The sequence below is a fragment of the Thalassophryne amazonica genome, chromosome 7 (genome assembly GCF_902500255.1).
Source record: "Thalassophryne amazonica chromosome 7, fThaAma1.1, whole genome shotgun sequence".
NCBI classification, from domain to species: Eukaryota; Metazoa; Chordata; class Actinopteri; order Batrachoidiformes; family Batrachoididae; genus Thalassophryne; species Thalassophryne amazonica.
The window spans coordinates 52,119,462-52,140,505 of record NC_047109.1 but is presented as its reverse complement, the minus strand read 5'-3'; the positions used below and the strand labels follow the sequence as shown (position 1 = coordinate 52,140,505).

The 21,044-nt window shown below is 40.8% G+C and overlaps 1 protein-coding gene across 1 annotated transcript in view; it reads right to left on the bottom strand.

Moving 5' to 3' along the window:
* Nucleotides 1-1,138: 1,138 nt before the first annotated feature.
* The window catches only part of phldb3 (pleckstrin homology-like domain, family B, member 3), a 91,239-nt gene continuing 71,333 nt past the window's right edge, over nt 1,139-21,044 (bottom strand). The window contains 6 exon segments of the mRNA XM_034174146.1: nt 1,139-1,642; nt 7,275-7,360; nt 8,232-8,439; nt 10,270-10,539; nt 17,255-17,301; nt 17,304-17,335. Coding sequence (XP_034030037.1) covers nt 1,508-1,642; nt 7,275-7,360; nt 8,232-8,439; nt 10,270-10,539; nt 17,255-17,301; nt 17,304-17,335 — 778 coding nt within the window. The 3' untranslated portion in view covers nt 1,139-1,507.

Here is a 21,044-nt window from a genome sequence, read left to right as displayed (position 1 = left end):
ACCAGGGACAAAACTGTAGACCTGCACAAGGCTGGGATGGACTACAGGACCATGCCCATATATAGAGGGGTTCAACCCCCCCCCCCCCCCGAGAATTCTGCTGATTTTTTTCTGATCTGGATATCAACATTATGTATTTTCTTTTCATTGATAATAAGCAACAAGCACTAACTGTTACACAGCTATTATCACACACCCTCAAGTTTCAATTTCCTCTGCCAGAGTAATCCCTTAAGTGATGAAAGGGGAAACTGCTAGATAAACTTTTCCCATAGGGTTGAGAATTTTTGCTCCCTGGTCCCTATGCTCCTCTGATATCAAACAGATTAGTAGGCTTGTAAATACCCATGTAGACACACAATTACACTTGTCTGGTTTGTAAAAACATGTTTGCATGTATGAGAAATAAAGGGAGCTTCTCCTTCATGTTGCAAATACTGTAAAGGTGCAAATATTCACGTGGGATTTATTATGCGAATTTCACGAGTTAAACAAGGTCGCCAAATTAAATACCGCTATTTTAATACATAACGTACATATACGTACATATTCATAATGTAAACACGAATATTAATACCGCTAAATACGAGGTCTGTTAGAAAACTATCCGACCTTTTAGTTTTTGCAAAAACTATATGGATTTGAATCATGTGCGCTTGCATCAGCCAAGCTTGAACCTTCATGCGCATGCGTTGAGTTTTTCACGCCTGTCGGTTGCGTCATTCGCACCGACAGGCAGGTATCAAGTTTGCATTAATGTTATCTTGATTCTTCCTGGGTGGTTCTTATGGCACTGATCCAATCCCAAGCAAGGATTATTTGTATATAAAAATGTATTTCCTAAAATGATACATTTTGGGTTTCAAATGAAATTTATGTAGCTTTTACCCCTCGAAATCCTCAAAAAGCTTCTGCTTCAGGGGGCTTCTCCAAATAATAAGTTAATTTATCATTTTAATGTACAATCTGTCTTCAACATAAACATATAGCACGTAGAAAATCAACTGCAAAACAAACAAACAAAAACAAAAAAACCCTGAAAAGACAAGGCAATAGAGCACAAACTAAGGCACCAAAAACAATCAGAGATTAGTCACATGCCTGGCAGCATGAAAAAGTATATATATATATATATTTTTTTTATTTCAGTGGTACTGTAGAGGATTGTATTATGGTGGACAGGTCCTGCTGTCAAAGTGTCCACTTGCCTTTTTTTTTTAGTGTAGCGTGAAGCACTCCTGTAATGCTGAGTCTCCACCATTAGAGGGAGGTCATGATCCAGGAGTTAACATAGCCAGTAAGCAGGCTGGTAAAGTCTGTGTGGCTTCAGTGGTAACTGTGGTCACAATGAACCATCCATACGTCAGCAACATTTCCTCCACATTTGTTGTCTGTCTCACACTGCCATGACTCCACATACAACATGGGCCTCTGAGGCGGCTCTCAGCCCCTCACACAGGCTCAGTAGCTTCAGTTTTGTTTATTTTACATAGTCACATCTGAGAGGTCAGTAACGGCTGTGCTCGTCTGTTGCTGTGACAATGACATCCATCCATATCCTCATAGTTTCTGCATTGGGAGCCACGAGGAAGAAAAGCCGGTCGTAGGTCTTAACGCAGAACGTCAAACTTGGCTTTGGAGACTGGAGAGAAGAGAGACAACACGGTCATGATGACACATGTCAACCAGTATTTTGAAGCCAAGGATTTATTCAAATGCCAAAAAAGTTCCTGTAAAACACAAAATAGGCTTTTTGTTGGATGAGTCTGATCGGTGTGTGTGCGTTCTTATTAAATGTCCACATGTCGCCAAGTGCTTGCTCACAGGGGGTCGTTTTGACGTTGGGGTTTTTACCGTAATTATTGTATGGCCTTGCCTTACCATATAAAGCGCCTTGGGCAACTGTTTGTTGTGATTTGGCGCTATATAAATAAATTGATTGATTGATTGACTGACATGCACAGTGATTTTATAAACAAATTACAGCTGACTATTTCTCTAGGTTTCCATGTACAGCTGAGTGCAGAAAATTAAATTCTAGAAACATTTACTGCGAATCAAATTATATTAATGCAAATAGTTACTATGGAGTTAAGGAAGTTGGCAGATAGCACATTCCTAGAATTCCTCTTTTCTTTTAAACAGTCTTTCTGTGTGCTACTCGAGCATGAATCCGTGTCTGGTGATGCAAGAAAGGTGTTGTCTGCGCAGTCTCTGAAGCTTCTAACTCTTTTATAGTTGTCTTAGTGCCTGTCATGGATGGCCACACAGATTTTGAGAACAAGACATTTACATACAGCAACATAAGCTTTACATTTCTGGATGACTACCTCTGAAGAACTCAGACATCTTCGGTAACTCTGAAATGTTTTTTGTGTTCAGCTCTATTAAAGCCAACTGACTGTGACAGTGATTTCTGTTATATAAGGTAGGAGCACCACTATGCCATGTTTTATATTTTTATTTGTTGAAGAGGCTTGTTTTTCACTTTGACATCATAGTTTTTTTTTTGTTTTTTTTTTTGCCTAATTTTTGTATAATGTCAAAATGTTTCCATTATATGTGATATCAAAACACAAAAACGTAAAGTCTGAATAGGCTGTTTTTATTGGAAATATAGGTGCTCAAAAAGTGCTGCTCTAGTTTATCTGGGATTCATTATTATTATTAGAAATGATTAATATTATTATTATTTGCTTGTGTCAACAATAATCAATCATGATGTCAAATTATTTGTAAATATAACAAGACCACAGTATCCCTGGAGCTTACAAACGTTATGTCCCACAAATGAGCACAGTAGTCTTCTTTCTCATGTGAAACAATTCCTGAAGGATTTTATCAACTTCACTTTTTATGCAGAGCTTTTGCCACATTTTGTGGCATTAGTCCAGGTCAAACCCAAATGTTGTAAATACACCTATGTCAATGTTGTAGAGAGAGGCCACACCACTGGCAACTTAGGACAACAGCACCAAATGCAGAAACATTTAGTAATTCAAAAATGTAATATCACCAATTCAATAATCACTAATTCAATCATATTGGCAGTTCTCCAGAGAAATAAGTGTTGTGTGGGCCGCCAGAAGAGGAGGTACTGCTGGCCCACCACCAGAGGGCGCCCTGCCTGAAGTGCGGGCTTCAGGCAGGAGAGGGCGCTGCCGCCACGGAGACAGCTGGGGGTGACAGCTGTCACTCATTATCTCTTGACAGCTGTCACCCATCTACACTTCATCATCCCACTCCATAAAGACCGGATGTCATCTCCACCTCGTTGCCGAGATATCGTCTACCTTAGGAGGTAATTTGTTCTCAGCCATCGTTTTGTCTACCACAGACTGATTGCTTGTGTTATTTTTGCAGTAGGTTTTGTGAGTGCTTGCAGCTGGAGGCTGGGTTTGGACTGACGTCTTCACTCCAAACCTTTGATAAGTACACATACTACTGCACGTGCCAGCTTTCTGTATGAGAGGTGGAGGTGGAATTTCCACCATTGTTGTTACTGGGTGTTCCACACCCACATCTGATTGTCTCTGCTCCTCGCCAGCAGTACCAGATCCGACACGCGGAGACGGTGGCCACCTGGGGTTTCGTGGACTTGGCGGCTCACAGTATTCTCCAGGTTCGGTGGCAGAGGAAATAGTGTGGTTCCGGTTCTTCTCAGGACAGAGTCCTCTATCCTCGAGCCTGCCCACACGTCGCCTTGTTAATTGACTATTGTACACATTCTGTAATCTGCTGTGTTTGGTTGTGCTTTTCACAACAATAAAGTGTTCATATTGACTCTTTCATTGTCCGTTCATTTACGCCCCCTGTTGTGGGTCCGTGTCACTACACTTTCATTTCATTTTTCATTTTCATTTATTTATTTATTTCATTCATTTAAAAGAAAAAAAACAGGAAAAGCAGAAATAAAGCATCTCCATTACCAGAATGAAAAGGAGCAGAGAGAAGAACAAGTCTTATATTTTCTGCCCCTTTTTACAATACAATCTTTCAATATCCAGCGTCATTCTTCAACATTATTTAACAGATTGTATTTCTTTAAACTTGTCACATACCACTGACTTATTTCATAATTATGACCATTATTAAATAGATTACATCTCTGACAGGTTACATTTTTAAACTTAAAACATTTTATACATTATTAACAGTTACATTTTTTTTTTACTTCCTTACAGCCACTAACTTATTTTATAGTTTCATACTTACTTAATACATCTAGTTTAATACGTTTAAATAATTTAAGCGACCTTAATTCTTTAATTTCTTTGCTGAGATTGTTCCATAATTTTACACCATTTACAACAATAAGGACAATTTTTGGTCCTGAAGTTGGTGCTTATTTTCTCACAGTGTTCCTGGGGAAAATGCCAGATGGACTGAAATCTTGAGACAAATAAGTATTTGATCCACTGTCGATTTTGCAAGTTTTCCCACCTACAAAAACGGAGAGGTCTGTAATTTTTACTGTAGGTACACTTCAACTTCACTTCAAATCAGAAATCATATTGTATGTTTTTTAAATAATTAATTTGTTAATTAATTTGATCACCTACCAACCAGCAAGAATTCGTCTCTCACAGACCTGTTAATTTTTCTTTAAGAAGCCCTCTTATTCTGCACTCTTTACCTGTATTACTTTCACACTGTTTGAACTTGTTACCTGTATAAAAGACACCTGTTCACACTCCAACCTGTCCACCATGGCCAAGACCAAAGAGCTGTCTAAGGACACCAGGGACAAAATTGTACACCTGCATAAGGCTGGGATGGAACTACAGGACAACAGGCAAGCAGCTTGGTAGAAGACAACAACTGTTATGATTATTATTAGAAAGTGGAAGAAACACAAGATGACTGTCGGTCTTCCTTGGACTGGGGCTCCATGCAAGATCTCACTTTGTGGGGGAAGGATGATTCTGAGAAAGCCCAGAACTACACGGGAGGACCTGGTCAATGACCTGAAGAGAGCTGGGACCACAGTCACAAAGATTACATTAGTAACACACGACACTGTCATGGTTTAAAATCCTGCAGGGCAGCAAGGTCCCCCTGCTCACACCAACACATGTCCAGGTCTGTTTGAAGTTCACCAGTGACCATCTGCATGATCCAGACGAGGCATGGGAGAAGGTCATGTGGTCAGATGACCAAAATAAGCTTGTTGGTGTCAACATCACTTGCCACGTTTGGAGGATGAGAACAACCCCAAGAAACCCGTCCCAACCTTGAAGCATGGGGGTGGAAACATTCATGTTTGGGGGAGCTGCCCGTATTGAAGGGAGGATGGATGAGGTCATGTATCGCAAGACTTTTGGAAAACAACCTCCTTCCCTCAGTAAGAGCATTGAAGATGGGTCGTGGCTGGGTCTTCCAGCATGACAATGACACGGAAACCACAGCCAGGGCAACTAAGGAGGGGCTCCGTAAGAAGCATTTCAAGGTCCTGGAGTGGCCTGGCCAGTCTCCAGAACTGAACCCTGAGAAAACTCTTTGGAGGGAGCTGAAACTCAAACCTGAAAGATCTGTATGGAGGAGTGGACCAAAATCCTCACTCCGTTTGTGTAAACATGGTCAAGAACTACAGGAAACATCTGACCTCTGTAATTGCAAACAAAGGTTTCTATACCAAATATGAAGGCCTGTTTTTCTATTGTATCAAATACTTGTTTCATGCAATAAAATGCAATTAATTATTTACAAATCATACAGTGTCTTAGATTCTGTCGTTCACAGTTGAAGTGTACCTATGATAAAAAATACAGTCCTCTACATTCTTTGTAGGTGGGAAAATGTGCAAAATCGACAGTGGATCAAATACTTATTTGCCTCACTGTACCTTTATATAAAAATTTCGGCTGCAAGTAAGAAAGCCATTACACAGAGGTGGCTGCAGGTAAACTCACTATCAAATGATTTCTGTACTGCAGCCATGGATGGAATATATGAGGTTAAGAACTGAACAATGCTTAAAATCCCAGAAAAAAAAAGGAACTCATACATTGGCAGATGTAATGTATTCTCTGTATAGACATTTTCGTTTTTGTACTAATGTGTGGCTGAGAACAACTAGCCATCTCCTTCTCCCTCTTTCTTTTTCAACTTGAAACTACAATATAAAGAAAGTTTCAACGAATACAAAAACTCCCACATCAATTCTACAAGTAGCTGCATCAAAAGATGGAATTGAGAAAAGACTTGGTAACACAGAGAACACACATATAACCTGCAGCACATTCAACAATTATGATAACGTGTCTGCTGCAGCGTCACAGAACATATGCAAAAACACACGCAGCAAACAGACTCAACACAACAGAAGTACTCACAACAGAAAAAGAGGTTTCTGCACAGAGGACTGCCAGTGAGGAACCACAGCACAGCAGCGCTCTATTATCTTTATAACTACCTGGGTGGCAAAGCTAAGTAAGGTTATTGATTTACTTTATTCATGATTTTACTGTTAAGCTAGCTATATATTTTTTTTCTTTTTTCTTTTTTAAATGCATTCAACACTGGAGTAAAATTCATTTGGGCATAAATGTCTTTTTGTGTTTGTATTTCCGCTGTGTTGTGAGCTTTGTAAAAACTTTGTGTCTTTGGGTGCTTAGGCTGCAGCAGAACAATGATTAAATAAACTGCTGCATGTGCTGTTGGTTCCACTTGTGTCTCTGTGTTTCCAAGCATTATCTTACTTTAACAGATTTTTTTTTTTCTCTTTTTTTCAGTAACATGTTGTTGAACTGATCAGGCGGTTTTTCTATTTGTGTTTTCTGCAGTTGGGCAAGTTGTCTTAGTTTACAAGAGTTGTGGCTGACAGAGGCCACCATACCTATAGTTAACATGAGACATTATGAAGCCATTTAATCAGCTTTCCTTTAGTCACATGACCTTTAACTCTGGCAAAATATGAAAGGCCAAATTCAAGTTCCTAACTGTTTAACTCAAACAATCTGGAGCCAATATGGATGGTGATGATGAAACATGGTGGAAGTGTTGTATAACAGTCATGGATAAAATGGCTCAATTTTGGACAGAATAGGTCAAATATCAAGGTGACACAAAACAATATATTATGGTATCAATGAATCACAAAAGAATTAAGTTACACAACTCTGTGTAAAACATGAAAAGTGCGGGCATTAGGGCTCTCTGAATGCCCTTTCTTACTGATGCAGTATGTATGATCAAGAAGTACACCATCTGAGCACAGATACAACTCCTACTTTTCAAATTCAGCTGATTTTACAAAACGTGTGAGAACTCACAGATGTGGCTGTTCGTAGGTGATCGTAGTAAACTTCCTCTATGGCCTGGAAGTAGATCACTCCTTTCAGCTTCCTCTCATCACAATCTGCAGCAAAGAGAAAATCAGGATAGAAAATGTACTTACAACCAGCATCACAGGACTAACGCTGCGTTCACATGTTGGCTGTAAGTAGCAGACTGTAAACTTGATGTTGCATTGTTTTCAATGCCAGATTGGCAGAAAAATTCTGCCACCTGTGGCTGTGAGCGTAGCCACCACACACCACAGTGGCACTTGCAATCAAAAGTTGAAAATTTTAAAACCTTTACTGTTTATTGCAGCCATAAGGACAAGCCGGATGTTGGTTTATCTTTAACTTGAAAAAAAACAAACAGAGAGAGAAGGATTACTTAAGTGCAGAGAGTCACCCGGTTTTAATCAGGTAAATGTGAATAATCTATGAGATTAAAAAGGACGTAATGCATAACTCAGAGAAATTACTTTTTTTAACCAGCTATCAGAGTCAGGGCCTCATATGATAAAGATGTGGAAAATGATAAATCTCTGCTCTACCTTTCAATCAAATAAATTATTGTTCATGTCATTAGCATTTTAAATGACATCACCTCACCTCGTCACCTCAAGTCTGCTGCTGCAGACAAATGGAATTCTGACAGAACGTCAGCTATGAGTGTTGATGTGAATGCAGCATGAATCATTTTTACTAAGAATCTGTCACATTGTTTTTATTGTAAGAAAAAAATATTATTGAGTAGTAGTATTAACTGCAGTAATATATATACTTGTTATGCAACCAACATTAGAAAGCCATAGTAACAGCAGAGTGTAGTAAAAATGGTTATTGATGGAAATTTCGCAACATAGCTTCCCATTACTGCGCTCGTCTGTAACACAAAAGGCTTTTATATTCATGCAAACACACAAAGGGTGTGTGTGTGTGTCCAACCTGTCTAACCTGTGTAGTAGGCTAACCGCCTGTGGTCCATATCAAACAGAAACCACCTCTTTTTCCAGGTTTTCACTCTCCCTCCTCGTTTGGTTAGGAAGCCGGCACAACGTCGAGGCGTCAGCCGCAGGTCCACGCAGCCGGCCACCCCGTGACCCAGAGACTCCACATGGGCCCGAAGGTCAAAATTAGGAAACAGGAAGAGTGGCAGGCCGTGCTGTTAAAGAGACAAATAGAATTTGAGGTGTGCTCGAGAAGAGTGACTCCATTCCAGTGAGATTAAAAGTAGAATATTAACATATCAGAGCTTGTGTACAACTTTTACAATTAGAATATGATTTATAAGATCGTGTTATTCGTCATATGATCTGAAGAGAATTGCAGTAACGTTTCACATGGATTTATATGTTCAGCTGTGCTGACAGTCTGCTGGAAACTTTTTATTTACTGATAAAATGTACAATGCCGATATGTTGTTTCTTTAATCTGCATTTACACTAAATAAGTGTATAATTCAAATAGCAACAATACCATATTTAAAGTTACGGTCCCTTTCAATTTTTTAAACCACTTAACTGATAAACTCTTGGTACCACTACAATCTGGTACCTAAGTGTTTAAATACAGTTCAATTTATTTTATTTGTATAGCGCCAAATCACAACAAAGCTGCCTCAAGGCGCTTCACATGAGTAAGCTCTACCCTTACCCCCCCCAAGCAAATACACAGACGACAGTGTTAAGGAAAAACTCCCTCTGATGATCATAGGAAGAAACCTCAAGCAGACCAGACTCAGAGGGGTGACCCACTGCTTAGGCCAATGAAGGATAAATAAAGAATTCAGAATATCACCAATATGATCAAACCTTATCTTTTCTGAAAGAAGGCATTAAAGTTTGAACCATGCCATGACACATTAGGAAACAGTTTTCCACCATACCAATTGCAGGTCAAAGGGCACTACTAAATGACATATGCTAGTGCTCGGCATCATGGAGCAAAACAAATGTGGTTTGTCTTCGGTTGTTACTGAAAGTGCCAAAAATCAACATAATATGGAAACAGAAATACATAGATGAACACAGCTAATACACACAGGTCACAGATCCTGTTGGGAAAACCTTCAGAAAAAAATGTGGACATTTTTCCTCCATCAACATTTTATTGGATATCTGATGGACAGGTAAGACAGCACGCACAATGTCTTGTGTGCATGCTGCCTTACAGTGTCAGATATTTATTCATAGTTCCAACATTCTTACTTAGCTTGTCAAAATGAGCCAATGAGGACAACATTTTAATGTGATTTATGACTATATGTATTTTTCCGAGTGCAAGTTGGAAACTCTGATTTCTCAGTTTCCACTGGAAAGCAGCATGAACTTCAAAACTTGTACTTCCATGTGCTTCCTCCATTTCTGCAAAATCACTCTATTTGCAGTGGAATTTCCCCAAATGAACATTTTATGAGCAATAAAATGATTTTGTGATACATCACACTAACAAAGGTATTTTATTATAACTAGATGTTCCTGTTGAGTATCAGCAGCAAATCATCCCTCTGCATCTCACCGTGTCTTCTGGATCTTTTTCTGTCTCACCAACTACCTGCATGTCCTCCCTCAGCACATCCATAATCCTCCTCTTTGGCCTCCCTCTTCTCCTCCTGCCTGGTGGTTCCATCCTCAGCATCCTTCTCCCCATATACCTTGGGTCCCTCCTCTACACATGTCCAAACTATCTTAATTTCGTCTGTCTGACTTCCTACCTGTCCCTCTGATATGTTCATTCCTAATTCTCCATGTCCCTTCGTGTCACACTTTCCATTACTTTAGATAGTTCACCCCATGAATTTAAACTCGTTTTTCATCACCTCTACTCCTTCATTCATGTAAACAACAACAACAACACCACCCAGATTTTTCAATTTCAAAGACTGAGCAGCTCATGTAGGCATAGTAAAACATCATTTATTATACTGACAAATAAAGGACTAACTCTAAAACACATCTGTGAAAGTCAGTTGTGTTTGTCATTTCAAAAATACCTCCGGGGAGTTCGGGGTGCAATTTGTCTCTGGGTGCTCCTGTGGTTTGGGGTTTGTTCTGTGTGGGGTCTGTAGTTCCAAGGTTGTCCTGTGCGAGGTCTGTAGTTCCGAGGTTGTCCTGTGTGGGGTCTGAAGTTCCGAGGTTGTCCTGCGCGAGGTCGGTAGTTCTGAGGTTGTCCTGTGTGGAGTCTGTGGTTCTGGTGGTTCTACTGGAGGTGAGCTTAGCTCTTTCTTCCTTCTCTCCTGCAGCAACAACAGCTGTCGCTCTTCCTGAAGGCACACATGCACCATAACATATTATGGGTATTTAATGGTTTGACAATTTTGTTGAATATGACTATTATTATATGGCTGTGACGCTACACACGCTCTGACTGGCTGATTTCCGGTCTGATATTTTCCTATATTAGACCGGTTACCATGACAATCAGTCCGGAACAAGTATTACATTCGTTACAAGCCAGAAAGCTAAAAACACAATTAGAAAAATCAAGTCAGACATGAACATACTCCATAAATATCTAAACAGCATCGGAAAAACACACAGATTGAAAGCTTAACAGCTAACGACTGGACCATCTGTTAGCAAGTTCATCATGGAGGTGAAGTGAAACAGGTTTGACTATGAGCCGTCAGCAGCTTTCATATTTGGGCGATATCATAAGTTTGCATGTTATATATACGAGGTCTGTTAGAAAAGTATCGGACGTTTTATTTTTTCAAAAACCTGATGGATTTGAATCACGTGTGCTTGCATGAGCAAACCTTAAACCTTTGTGTGCATGCGTGAACTTTTTCACGCCTGTTGATTGCATCATTTTCTGGTAAGCAGCCTTTGTGTGAGGTGTGTGTCGTGCGCTGGGCGTATTTTCATTCCAAGGAAAAAGACGGCTCGCTCTCCACCATTGTGCAGACGTCTTTAAACCGGCTGTACTGCTCCTTAATCTGTGTGATGCCCATAGGATCGTCACAGAAAGCCGTCTGAATCATCCGAATGGTTTCCACCTGGCTGTCGCCCAGTTTCTGGCAAAATTTGATGCAGCGCTACTCCAGTCGTTCCGTCTTTTTCCTTGGAATGAATAAACGGCGAGCGCACGACACACACCTCACACAATGGCTGCTTACCAGAAAATCGACAATCAATCGACAGGCAAGAAAAAGTTCACGCATGTGCACGAAGGTTTAAGGTTTGCTCATGCAAGCACACGTGATTCAAATCCATCAGGTTTTTGAAAAAAATAAAAAGGTCCGATACTTTTCTAACAGACCTCGTATAGTGGCCATATAATAACCTTGTTTTTTGCATATGGACCTCGCTAACGCTTGGTCCGTACTTACACCTCGGTCTGATATTTTCCTGTACTGACCTCGCGCTCTGTTAATAATCCTTTAATATTCCTAGGCTTTTCCAAAGCTCATATGTGACCTGCAGGGCTGTGCAAAATTCAGAAATTTAGAATTGTATGTAATTCTGCATTCTGTTTGCTCCCTCAAAGCAAAATTCAACCCAAATTCAAAAGTTATTCTCAATCCAATTCTGAATTTTGCACAGCCCTGGTTTCCTGTAAGATGCAATGAGAGAAAACAGACAAATGAGTCCGACCCTTCGGACTATTAATAGAATAACTCAAAAACAATAATTAGCATCTTATAACAAACCAAATTAAAAGGCCATATTTTTGTGGAAAAACATTCAAATTTGGTAAACTTTGATGCAGCATATCAACCTAAAAGCAACTTCGCTTTGCTTGTGTAATGTCTGCCACCTGCTGGATGGTTAGTGTATGCTGGATTGATGATTGACTCAGATCAGGTGTGAGACAGACAGACCATTTCCACACAGAAATACACTGAATCAGATAAATAAACAATTACTTTATCATTGTTTCATACATGAGCATACTACCACAAAAACCCTGCAAAAAAATGGTGTACAAATTAGCAATATAAGAAAAAGACAGAGAAGAAGACGGTGGGGCAAGGGTATACGGTAAATGGGGTCTGTGAGAGAGAGAGCACAAGACACAACAGACACAAATCACAGCAGGCTAGAGCAGTGGTGTCCAAACTATTCCAGAATGGGTCGAGAGTGTGCAGGTTTTCTTTACAGCCACTGAGTCCAGCAGGTGATTTCACTAATGAACATCACTCTGAGCAGGTGGGATGAGTTCATCAGTGAAATCACCTGCTGGAGTCAGTGGCTGCAAAGAAAACCTGCACCCTCTCGACCCATTCTGGAATAGTTTGGACACCACTGGGCTAGAGCCTATTCCATCAGACACAGGGTGAGAGGCAGGTACTCCTCGGACAAGATGCTGGTCTATCACAGGGACACATACAGACAAACATTCATATCCACACTCACACCTATGGTCAATTAAAAGTCACTGATTCACCTAACCTGCATGTCTTTGGAAGTAGGAGGAAGACGAAGCACCAGAAGGGAAGCCACATGAACATGCAAACTCCACTCCACAAACTCAAACCCCACACAGGTGGGAAGTGATCTCAGAACCTTTGAGGCAACAGTGCAAACCACTGCAGCACACACATATTTACAAAATTAAAACAAATTCAAACAGTATTTTCTCATTATTTAACCAGTATTACAGCTATAAATCAAACAACATTAATGTAACAAGCAAATACTTCCTTCTCTCAACATATGTGTGGTTTTCAAGTTAGATATAGTTTAGAATAATCTTGTTGGTAGAATTCTTTCATGTGACAAAGCCTTGGCTCTGCTAACTGCTTATTTTATTAGGGCTACAGAAATGAACAGGTTTATTGCTGCAAGTGATGTGGACTACATTAACATAATAACAAAACAATGACAAAACAATGTAATGCTTTTTCTCTCATCTCCCCACTGACTGTGGCTGATCAAAACACAAGATGTTGCCCTCACAGATCACAAACAGACAACGAACAGATGAGAACCTGTGGCTCAGCACAGTTTATTAACACATTAAGGCCGATCTGCTCTTTGGCGGACCAATCGGGCTTAAAGGGTTATTGAAGAGTGGAAGCTACGATTATTTTGCATTAGTACTAAGTTACACTACAGAGCACTGGATGTGCCTGGGAGGGACATAAATAAACTGCAAGGCAAAGTATTCAGGACAGACATAGTCATATTAGAGCAGCCCAAACATTGTTAGATGAATCGATCGGACCAAATCAGATTTGAGCTATTTGCATATGTGGCCCTATACTGGCTCGTATGTGAGTTCTCAGTGCGTCACCGCTTGTGTTTTTTCAATGTCAGAAAACAAAACTTTTTTGCTTTTTACATCTGGAGTCACATACCGCATACTGTCACATACTGAGATTACCTCTGTACCCAGTGACGTGCAGTGAGGTTGATGGCTGGTGAGGCACAGATTTCATCACAATCAGTTTTACAAACATATGCACCCTACAGAGTACCTATTTACCGTTTGATTGGCAGTAGTTAAGGGGTTATGTTTAAAATCTCATATCGGCATTCTTTACCATACAAGGTCTGTCCGTAAAGTATAGGTCCTTTTTATTTTTTTCAAAAACTATATGGATTTCATTCATATGTTTTTACGTCAGACATGCTTGAACCCTCGTGCGCATGCGTGAGTTTTTCCACGCCTGTTGGTGACGTCATTCGCCTGTGAGCACTCCTTGTGGGAGGAGTCATCCAGCCCCTCGTCGGAATTCCTTTGTCTGAGAAGTTGCTGAGAGACTGGCGCTTTGTTTGATCAAATTTTTTCTAAACCTGTGAGACACATCGAAGTGGACATGGTTCGAAAAATTAAGCTGGTCTTCAGTGAAAATTTTAACAGCTGATGAGAGATTTTGAGGTGATTCTGTCGCTTTAAGGACTTTTCACGGTGCGAGACGTCACGCAGTGCTCTCAGGCAGCGTCATCAGCCTGTTTCAAGCTGAAAATCTCCACATTTCAGGCTCTGTTGATCCAGGACGTCGTGAGAGAACAGAGAAGTTTCAGAAGAAGTCGGTTTCAGCATTTTATCCGGATATTCCACTGTTAAAGGAGATTTTTTTAATGAAAGACGTGCGGGCGGATTGCAGCGTTGGCTCGCAGCTGCCGCGATGCTCCGTCACAGGAAAAACACCTCCGTTGGAAGCCTTGAGGACAAGTTGGAACATCTCCAGCTGATAAACAATTTCTCATATACTCACTCCACTGAAAGCCATCAAAAGCCAACTGGATTTTAACAAATGGTTATCAACACGGAGGCGTTTTTCCTGTGCCGCCGCGTCGGCTGCGTCCCGACGCGCGGACCCGTCCGCACGTCTTTCATTAAAAAAATCTCCTTTAACAGTGGAATATCCGGATAAAATGCTGAAACCGACTTATTCTGAAACGTCTCTGTTCTCTCACGACGTCCTGGATCAATAGAGCCTGAAATGTGGAGGTTTTAAGCTTGAAACAGGCTGATGACGCTGCCTGAGAGTGCTGCGCGACGTCTCGCACCATGGGAAGTCCTTAAGCGACAGAATCACCTCAAAATCTCTCATCAGCCGTTAAAATTTTCACTGAAAACCAGCTTAATTTTTCGAACCATGTCCACTTCGATGTGTCTCACAGGTTTAGAAAAAATTTTGATCAAACAAAGCGCCAGTCTCTCAGCAACTTCTCAGACAAAGGAATTCCGACGAGGGGCTGGACGACTCCTCCCACAAGGAGTGCTCACAGGCGAATGACGTCACCGACAGGCATGGAAAAACTCACGCATGCGCACGAGGGTTCAAGCATGTCTGACGTAAAAACATATGAATGAAATCCATATAGTTTTTGAAAAATAAAAAGGACCTATACTTTACGGACAGCCCTCGTACAAACTGTAGCACACAAAAAGCACATTTAATAAAAAAAAAAGAAAAATAACCTTATTATGTACTTACCTTTACTTATAAATAAAGTCCATGTGCTGCTCCTTCTGAACAAAAGTATCAATGACTTGTTTGTAGAAGTTTAACTTATCTTGCTTCAGTTTTAAAGTCTCCCTGTCTCAGTGGAGATCACTGCCAGGGAAGCAAGTCGTCCTTCATCAGTCATCCTGTTCTGACTGTAAGTTTGGAGCCTTTTCTGGCTTTGAATGTGAGTGGTCGACCGCTCGTGTTTGATGAGAAAATTGTTCAAGTCACAATATCCCATCTGAGTCCAGACATTGTCACAAGCTGAGAAAAGGAGGTAGAAAAAGGGGGTTTCTTGCTGGATGTCCACATGGCCAGACTTTATGTGTCTCCTGCTCTGTTTGAAAAGAGAGCGGGTCTTCTGTACCTCAGTCTGAAACAAGCCTTTTAGCTATGGTGTTGGTCTTCCTTTAATTATTACCTCCTGCTTCAATTGAAAGTCCAGTTTAGAAAATTGTTTCAGTTTGGATATGTAAGCCTCCATTCTGAAACTAAAAGCCAGGCAAGAGGAAAAAATAAATGAACAGCTGCTCTTGTAGCTTGCTGTCCCTTAAACTGCAGCTGAGGAGTTGCTGCAAGAAGAATCCCAGGGCTCACTAGTGCCCCCTAACATGAGGCAGGAGAACTGTGTGCCTCACCAAGTGTCTTTTTGCAGCTGTTTTATGATCTCTCAGCACACAAAACACGTTACACACACACATACAGTTGTTGACAAAAAACACTACATTATGTACATCAGCTAAACTATGAAATCTGGCCCTAAATTTAAGGGTTTGGCCATTTTAATGGCGACATACAGAGAGACAGAGTCTTACTGCACAGCATTCTAGCAGTTAGCCCAGTGACTGTGCAATCCAAGGTGAGGCACAGCTGGCTGCTGCCTCACCGCATGCCTCTGCTCAGTACTTGAAAAGCAAATGTAAAAAAAATTCAGGGATTTCGAATAAGAAAAATCATCTAAAACTGGTTAAAAGGAAAATAACTTAGTACAAATAGTACAAATCACTGGATAAATATAACCATTTAATTTTTTTTTTTTTTTTCCATTTTACATTTCTTTCTTTCCATGATAACAGGTGAGGCTGTGCCTCCCCTGCTTTCCCTGACCGCACATCACTGTCTGTACCAGATTATTATATTCACTATCTGCGCATGTGTGAAAACATGAAGTTTGGTCTCCCCTTTGTACCATTTTTTGCACATGTATAGATAGTGAATATACTAATCTGGTCCAGGGGTAATCTCAGTATGTGACAAAACTTGTGCCAAATCAACAAGCACATCTATGCTGGATCCACTATGGTTAAACTGAATAAAATGTAAACTGCCAAAAGAAAGAATGATATTTTTTTTTTTAGACTGAGAACTAAATAAAAACAATTAATCACTCACACATTTAGCAGTAATTACTTATAAAATTACACTTTCTAATTCTCACACATTAAAATAGCAAATTTATATACAATCAACACATAGAAAGTGTATTTTAAATATTTCATTTAAATAAACTTAAATACACGTAATTCCTTATTTGCAAACATCAGTGGTTCAAGTACAAGCTGCCATCCAAGAAGGCCAAATAAACAAAAATATGAAACAGAAAGTAGATCAGATCTCTGTGTGTATGTGTTTCTCTCTCTCTCCCTCTCCTCACGCGCGCACACACACACACAGACACAGTACTGCAGCTGCCATTATAGGGACTTGTACCATAATTAACTTTCAAGTGATTTGTTTCCATTAATTTCCTACAAATATGTCCACACAAAATATAACAACACACAAGTTTATAATTTCTACCTTCACCAATAATTCATTTTCATTAAATGTTAAGGTTCGGGATATCATGAAGGACACAGAAATCACCTTCGCCCAAACACTGCCAAACAGTTTTATTTCTGAATAATGGATAAATCATACAAATATGAGTAATATGTTGTCTTTCGTCATATGAGCGCTGCACATAATGGTTGTGTTGTGGTCTTGGTCTGATGTGTGTGATCTGAGTGGGTGTCAGTGATCAGACAGCCATGTCTAAAGTTGGTTGAGATTAGAAGTGGCAGCCTGGACTCACCCTCTCTCTGAGCAGTCTCTCTCTCTCCGCCTTGGCTTCCCTTAGTTCTTCTCAATCTCCACCAGATCCAACAGACAAGGGCTGTGAGCGGGAAGGATGTAGAATAAATATATATCACAATCAGTGAATTGTCTAAACAAGCTAAATTATATTTTTTCTTTTGAAAATTGTATGCATTTTATAACAGAGACAGGAAAAGCTAGTGACTGTTTCTGACACAAAACGAATTCATTCTGAGGCCAGTGTATGATACATTACACACACACACACACACACACACATAAAATATTCTACCATTTCAATGATTTAAGACATAGCACATAACTTTGATGTATCCCATTTTAAATAATGCCACAAAATTCTTTCGACGCGACTACGGGTCGGCACTATTAGGTAGATTCAGTCACACTGAGCGACTGCAGTGCTGTCAGTTGATGTATGAGGAGAAGAACAAGGAAAGCACAATTAGGTAAAACATTTAATCTCCCCATCTTTTCCTATCAGACGTCTTTTTATTTTGAATATAAAGGTGTACAACCCCTGGCAAAATTTATGGAATCACCGGCCTCGGAGGATTTCATTCACTTGTTTAATTTTGTAGAAAAAAAAGCAGATCACAGACATGACACAAAACTAAAGTCATTTCAAATGGCAACTTTCTGGCTTAAGAAACACTATAAGAAATCAAGAAAAAAAAATTGTGGCAGTCAGTAACGGTTACTTTTTTAGATCAAGCAGAGGGAAAAAAATATGGACTCACTCAATTCTGAGGAATAAATTATGGAATCACCCTGTAAATTTTCATCCCCAAAACTAACATCTGCATCAAATCAGATCTGCTCGTTGGTCTGCATCTAACAAGGAGTGATCACACCTTGGAGAGCTGTTGCACCAAGTGGACTGACATGAATCATGGCTCCAACACAAGAGATGTCAATTGAAACAAAGGAGAGGATTATCAAACTCTTAAAAGAGGGTAAATCATCACGCAATGTTGCAAAAGATGTTGGTTGTTCACAGTCAGCTGTGTCTAAACTCTGGACCAAATACAAACAACATGGGAAGGTTGTTAAAGGCAAACATACTGGTAGACCAAGGAAGACATCAAAGCGTCAAGACAGAAAACTTAAAGCAATATGTCTCAAAAATCGAAAATGCACAACAAAACAAATGAGGAATGAATGGGAGGAAACTGGAGTCAACGTCTGTGACCGAACTGTAAGAAACCGCCTAAAGGAAATGAGATTTACATACAGAAAAGCTAAACGAAAGCCATCATTAACACCTAAACAGAAAAAAACAAGGTTACAGTGGGCTAAGGAAAAGCAATCGTGGACTGTGGATGACTGGATGAAAGTCATATTCAGTGATGAATCTCGAATCTGCATTGGGCAAGGTGATGATGTTGGAACTTTTGTTTGGTGCCGTTCCAATAAGATTTATAAAGATGACTGCCTGAAGAGAACATGTAAATTTCCACAGTCATTGATGATATGGGACTGCATGTCAGGTAAAGGCACTGGGGAGACGGCTGTCATTACATCATCAATAAATGCACAAGTTTACGTTGATATTTTGGACACTTTTCTTATCCCATCAATTGAAAGGATGTTTGGGGATGATGAAATCATTTTTCAAGATGTTAATGCATCCTGCCATAGAGCAAAAACTGTGAAAACATTCCTTGCAAAAAGACACATAGGGTCAATGTCATGGCCTGCAAATAGTCCGGATCTTAATCCAATTGAAAATCTTTGGTGGAATTGAAGAAAATGGTCCATGACAAGGCTCCAACCTGCAAAGCTGATCTGGCAACAGCAATCAGAGAAGTTGGAGCCAGATTGATGAAGAGCACTGTTTGTCACTCATTAAGTCCATGCCTCAGAGACTGCAAGCTGTTATAAAAGCCAGAGGTGGTGCAACAAAATACTAGTGATGTGTTGGAGCGTCTTTTGTTTTTCATGATTCCATAATTTTTCCTCAGAATTGAGTGATTCCATATTTTTTCCCTCTGCTTGGTCTAAAAAAGTAACCGTTAATGACTGCCACAATTTTTTCCTGATTTCTTATAGTGTTTCTTAAAGCCAGAAAGTTGCCATTTGAAATGACTTTAGTTTTGTGTTATGTCTGTGATCTGCTTTTTTTCTATAAAATTAAACAACTGAATGAACATCCTCCGAGGCCGGTGATTCCATAATTTTTGCCAGGGGTTGTATTAAACTTTCAACCTGTTAAAAACAATGGGAATATTAAACTTAGGATGCGCCATGACTTGGACTGTCATTCTACTGCAAGGCTATTACCATCACCAATCACCTCTGTCCAGGGACATCATGGTTTCATAAGCTCTTACCAAGTGTCTCTTGATCTCAAAGGCAGAGCAGCCAGAGACATGAATATCACTGCCGATCTAAGTGAATGTCTCTACAGGTTTGCCACTTTCAAAACAAACGGACACACTTCTGCTCAGGCAGTATTCAAAAGCCTGGATCTTTCAATCCAGGAAAACTGTATGTACATACATACATTCATCTTCAACCACATATCCAGGATTGAGTTGCGGGGGCAACAGCTCCAGCAGGGGATCCCAAACTTCCCTTTCCCAGGCCACATTAACCACCTCTGACTGAGGGATCCCGAGGTGTTCCCAGGCCAGTGTGGAGATATAATCTCGCCACCTAGTCCTGTGTTTTCTCCAGGGTCTCCTCCCAGATTGATGTGCCTGGAACACCTCCCTAGGGAGGCGCCCAGGGGGCATCCTTACCAGATGCCCAACCACCTCAGCTGGCTCCTTTCAATGTGAAGGAGCAGTGTCTCTACTCCGAGCTCCTCACGAATGACAGAGCTTCTCACCCTATCTCTAAGGGAGACACCAGCCACCATCCTGAGGAAACCCATTTTGGCCACTTGTACCGGTGATCTAGTTCTTTCAGTCATGACCCAACCCTCATGACCATAGGTGAGAGTGGGAACGAAGACTGACCAGTAGATTGAGAGCTTCACCTGTTGACTCAGCTCCCTTTTCATCACAACAGTACAGCAGAGTGAATGCAATAACGCCCCTGCTGCACCGATCTTCCAGCCAAACTCGCACGCCATTATCCCCTCACTCCTGCACAATACCCTGAGGTACTTGAACTCCTTCACTTCGGGCCAGACCTCATTCCCTACCCAGAATAGGTAACACGTTGGTTTCCTGCTGAGAACCATAGCCTCAGATTTAGAGGTGCTGATCCTCATCCCAACAGGTTCACACTCAGCTGCGAACCGACCCAGTAAGTGCTGGAGGTCACAGGCTGATGAAGCCAACAGGACCACATCATCTGCAAAAAACTACTGATGAGACCCTCCTCCCCCTGACTATGCCTCGATATCCTGTCCATGAATATCACAAACAGGATTGGTGACCAGGCGCAGCCCTGGCAGAGGCCAGCCCTCACCAAAAACGGGTCTGACTGCTGTGACCCTGAACACAGCTCTCGCTTTGTGAGTACAGAGATTGGATGGCCCTGAGAAGGGATTCCCTCACTCCATACTCCCACAAAACCTCCCACGCTATCTCCCACGGTACCTGATTATACGCCTTCTGCAAGTCCACAAAACACATGTAGACTGGATGGACATACTCCCAGTCTGGTCCCGTTAGGGGTTGCCATAGCAGGTCAACAGTTTCATCTCACCCTTTCCTCTGCATCTTCCTCTGTCATACCAACCACCTGCATGTCACTCAGCACATCCATAACCTCCTCCTTGGACTCCCTCTTCTCCTCCTCCTGTCTGCTGGCTCCAT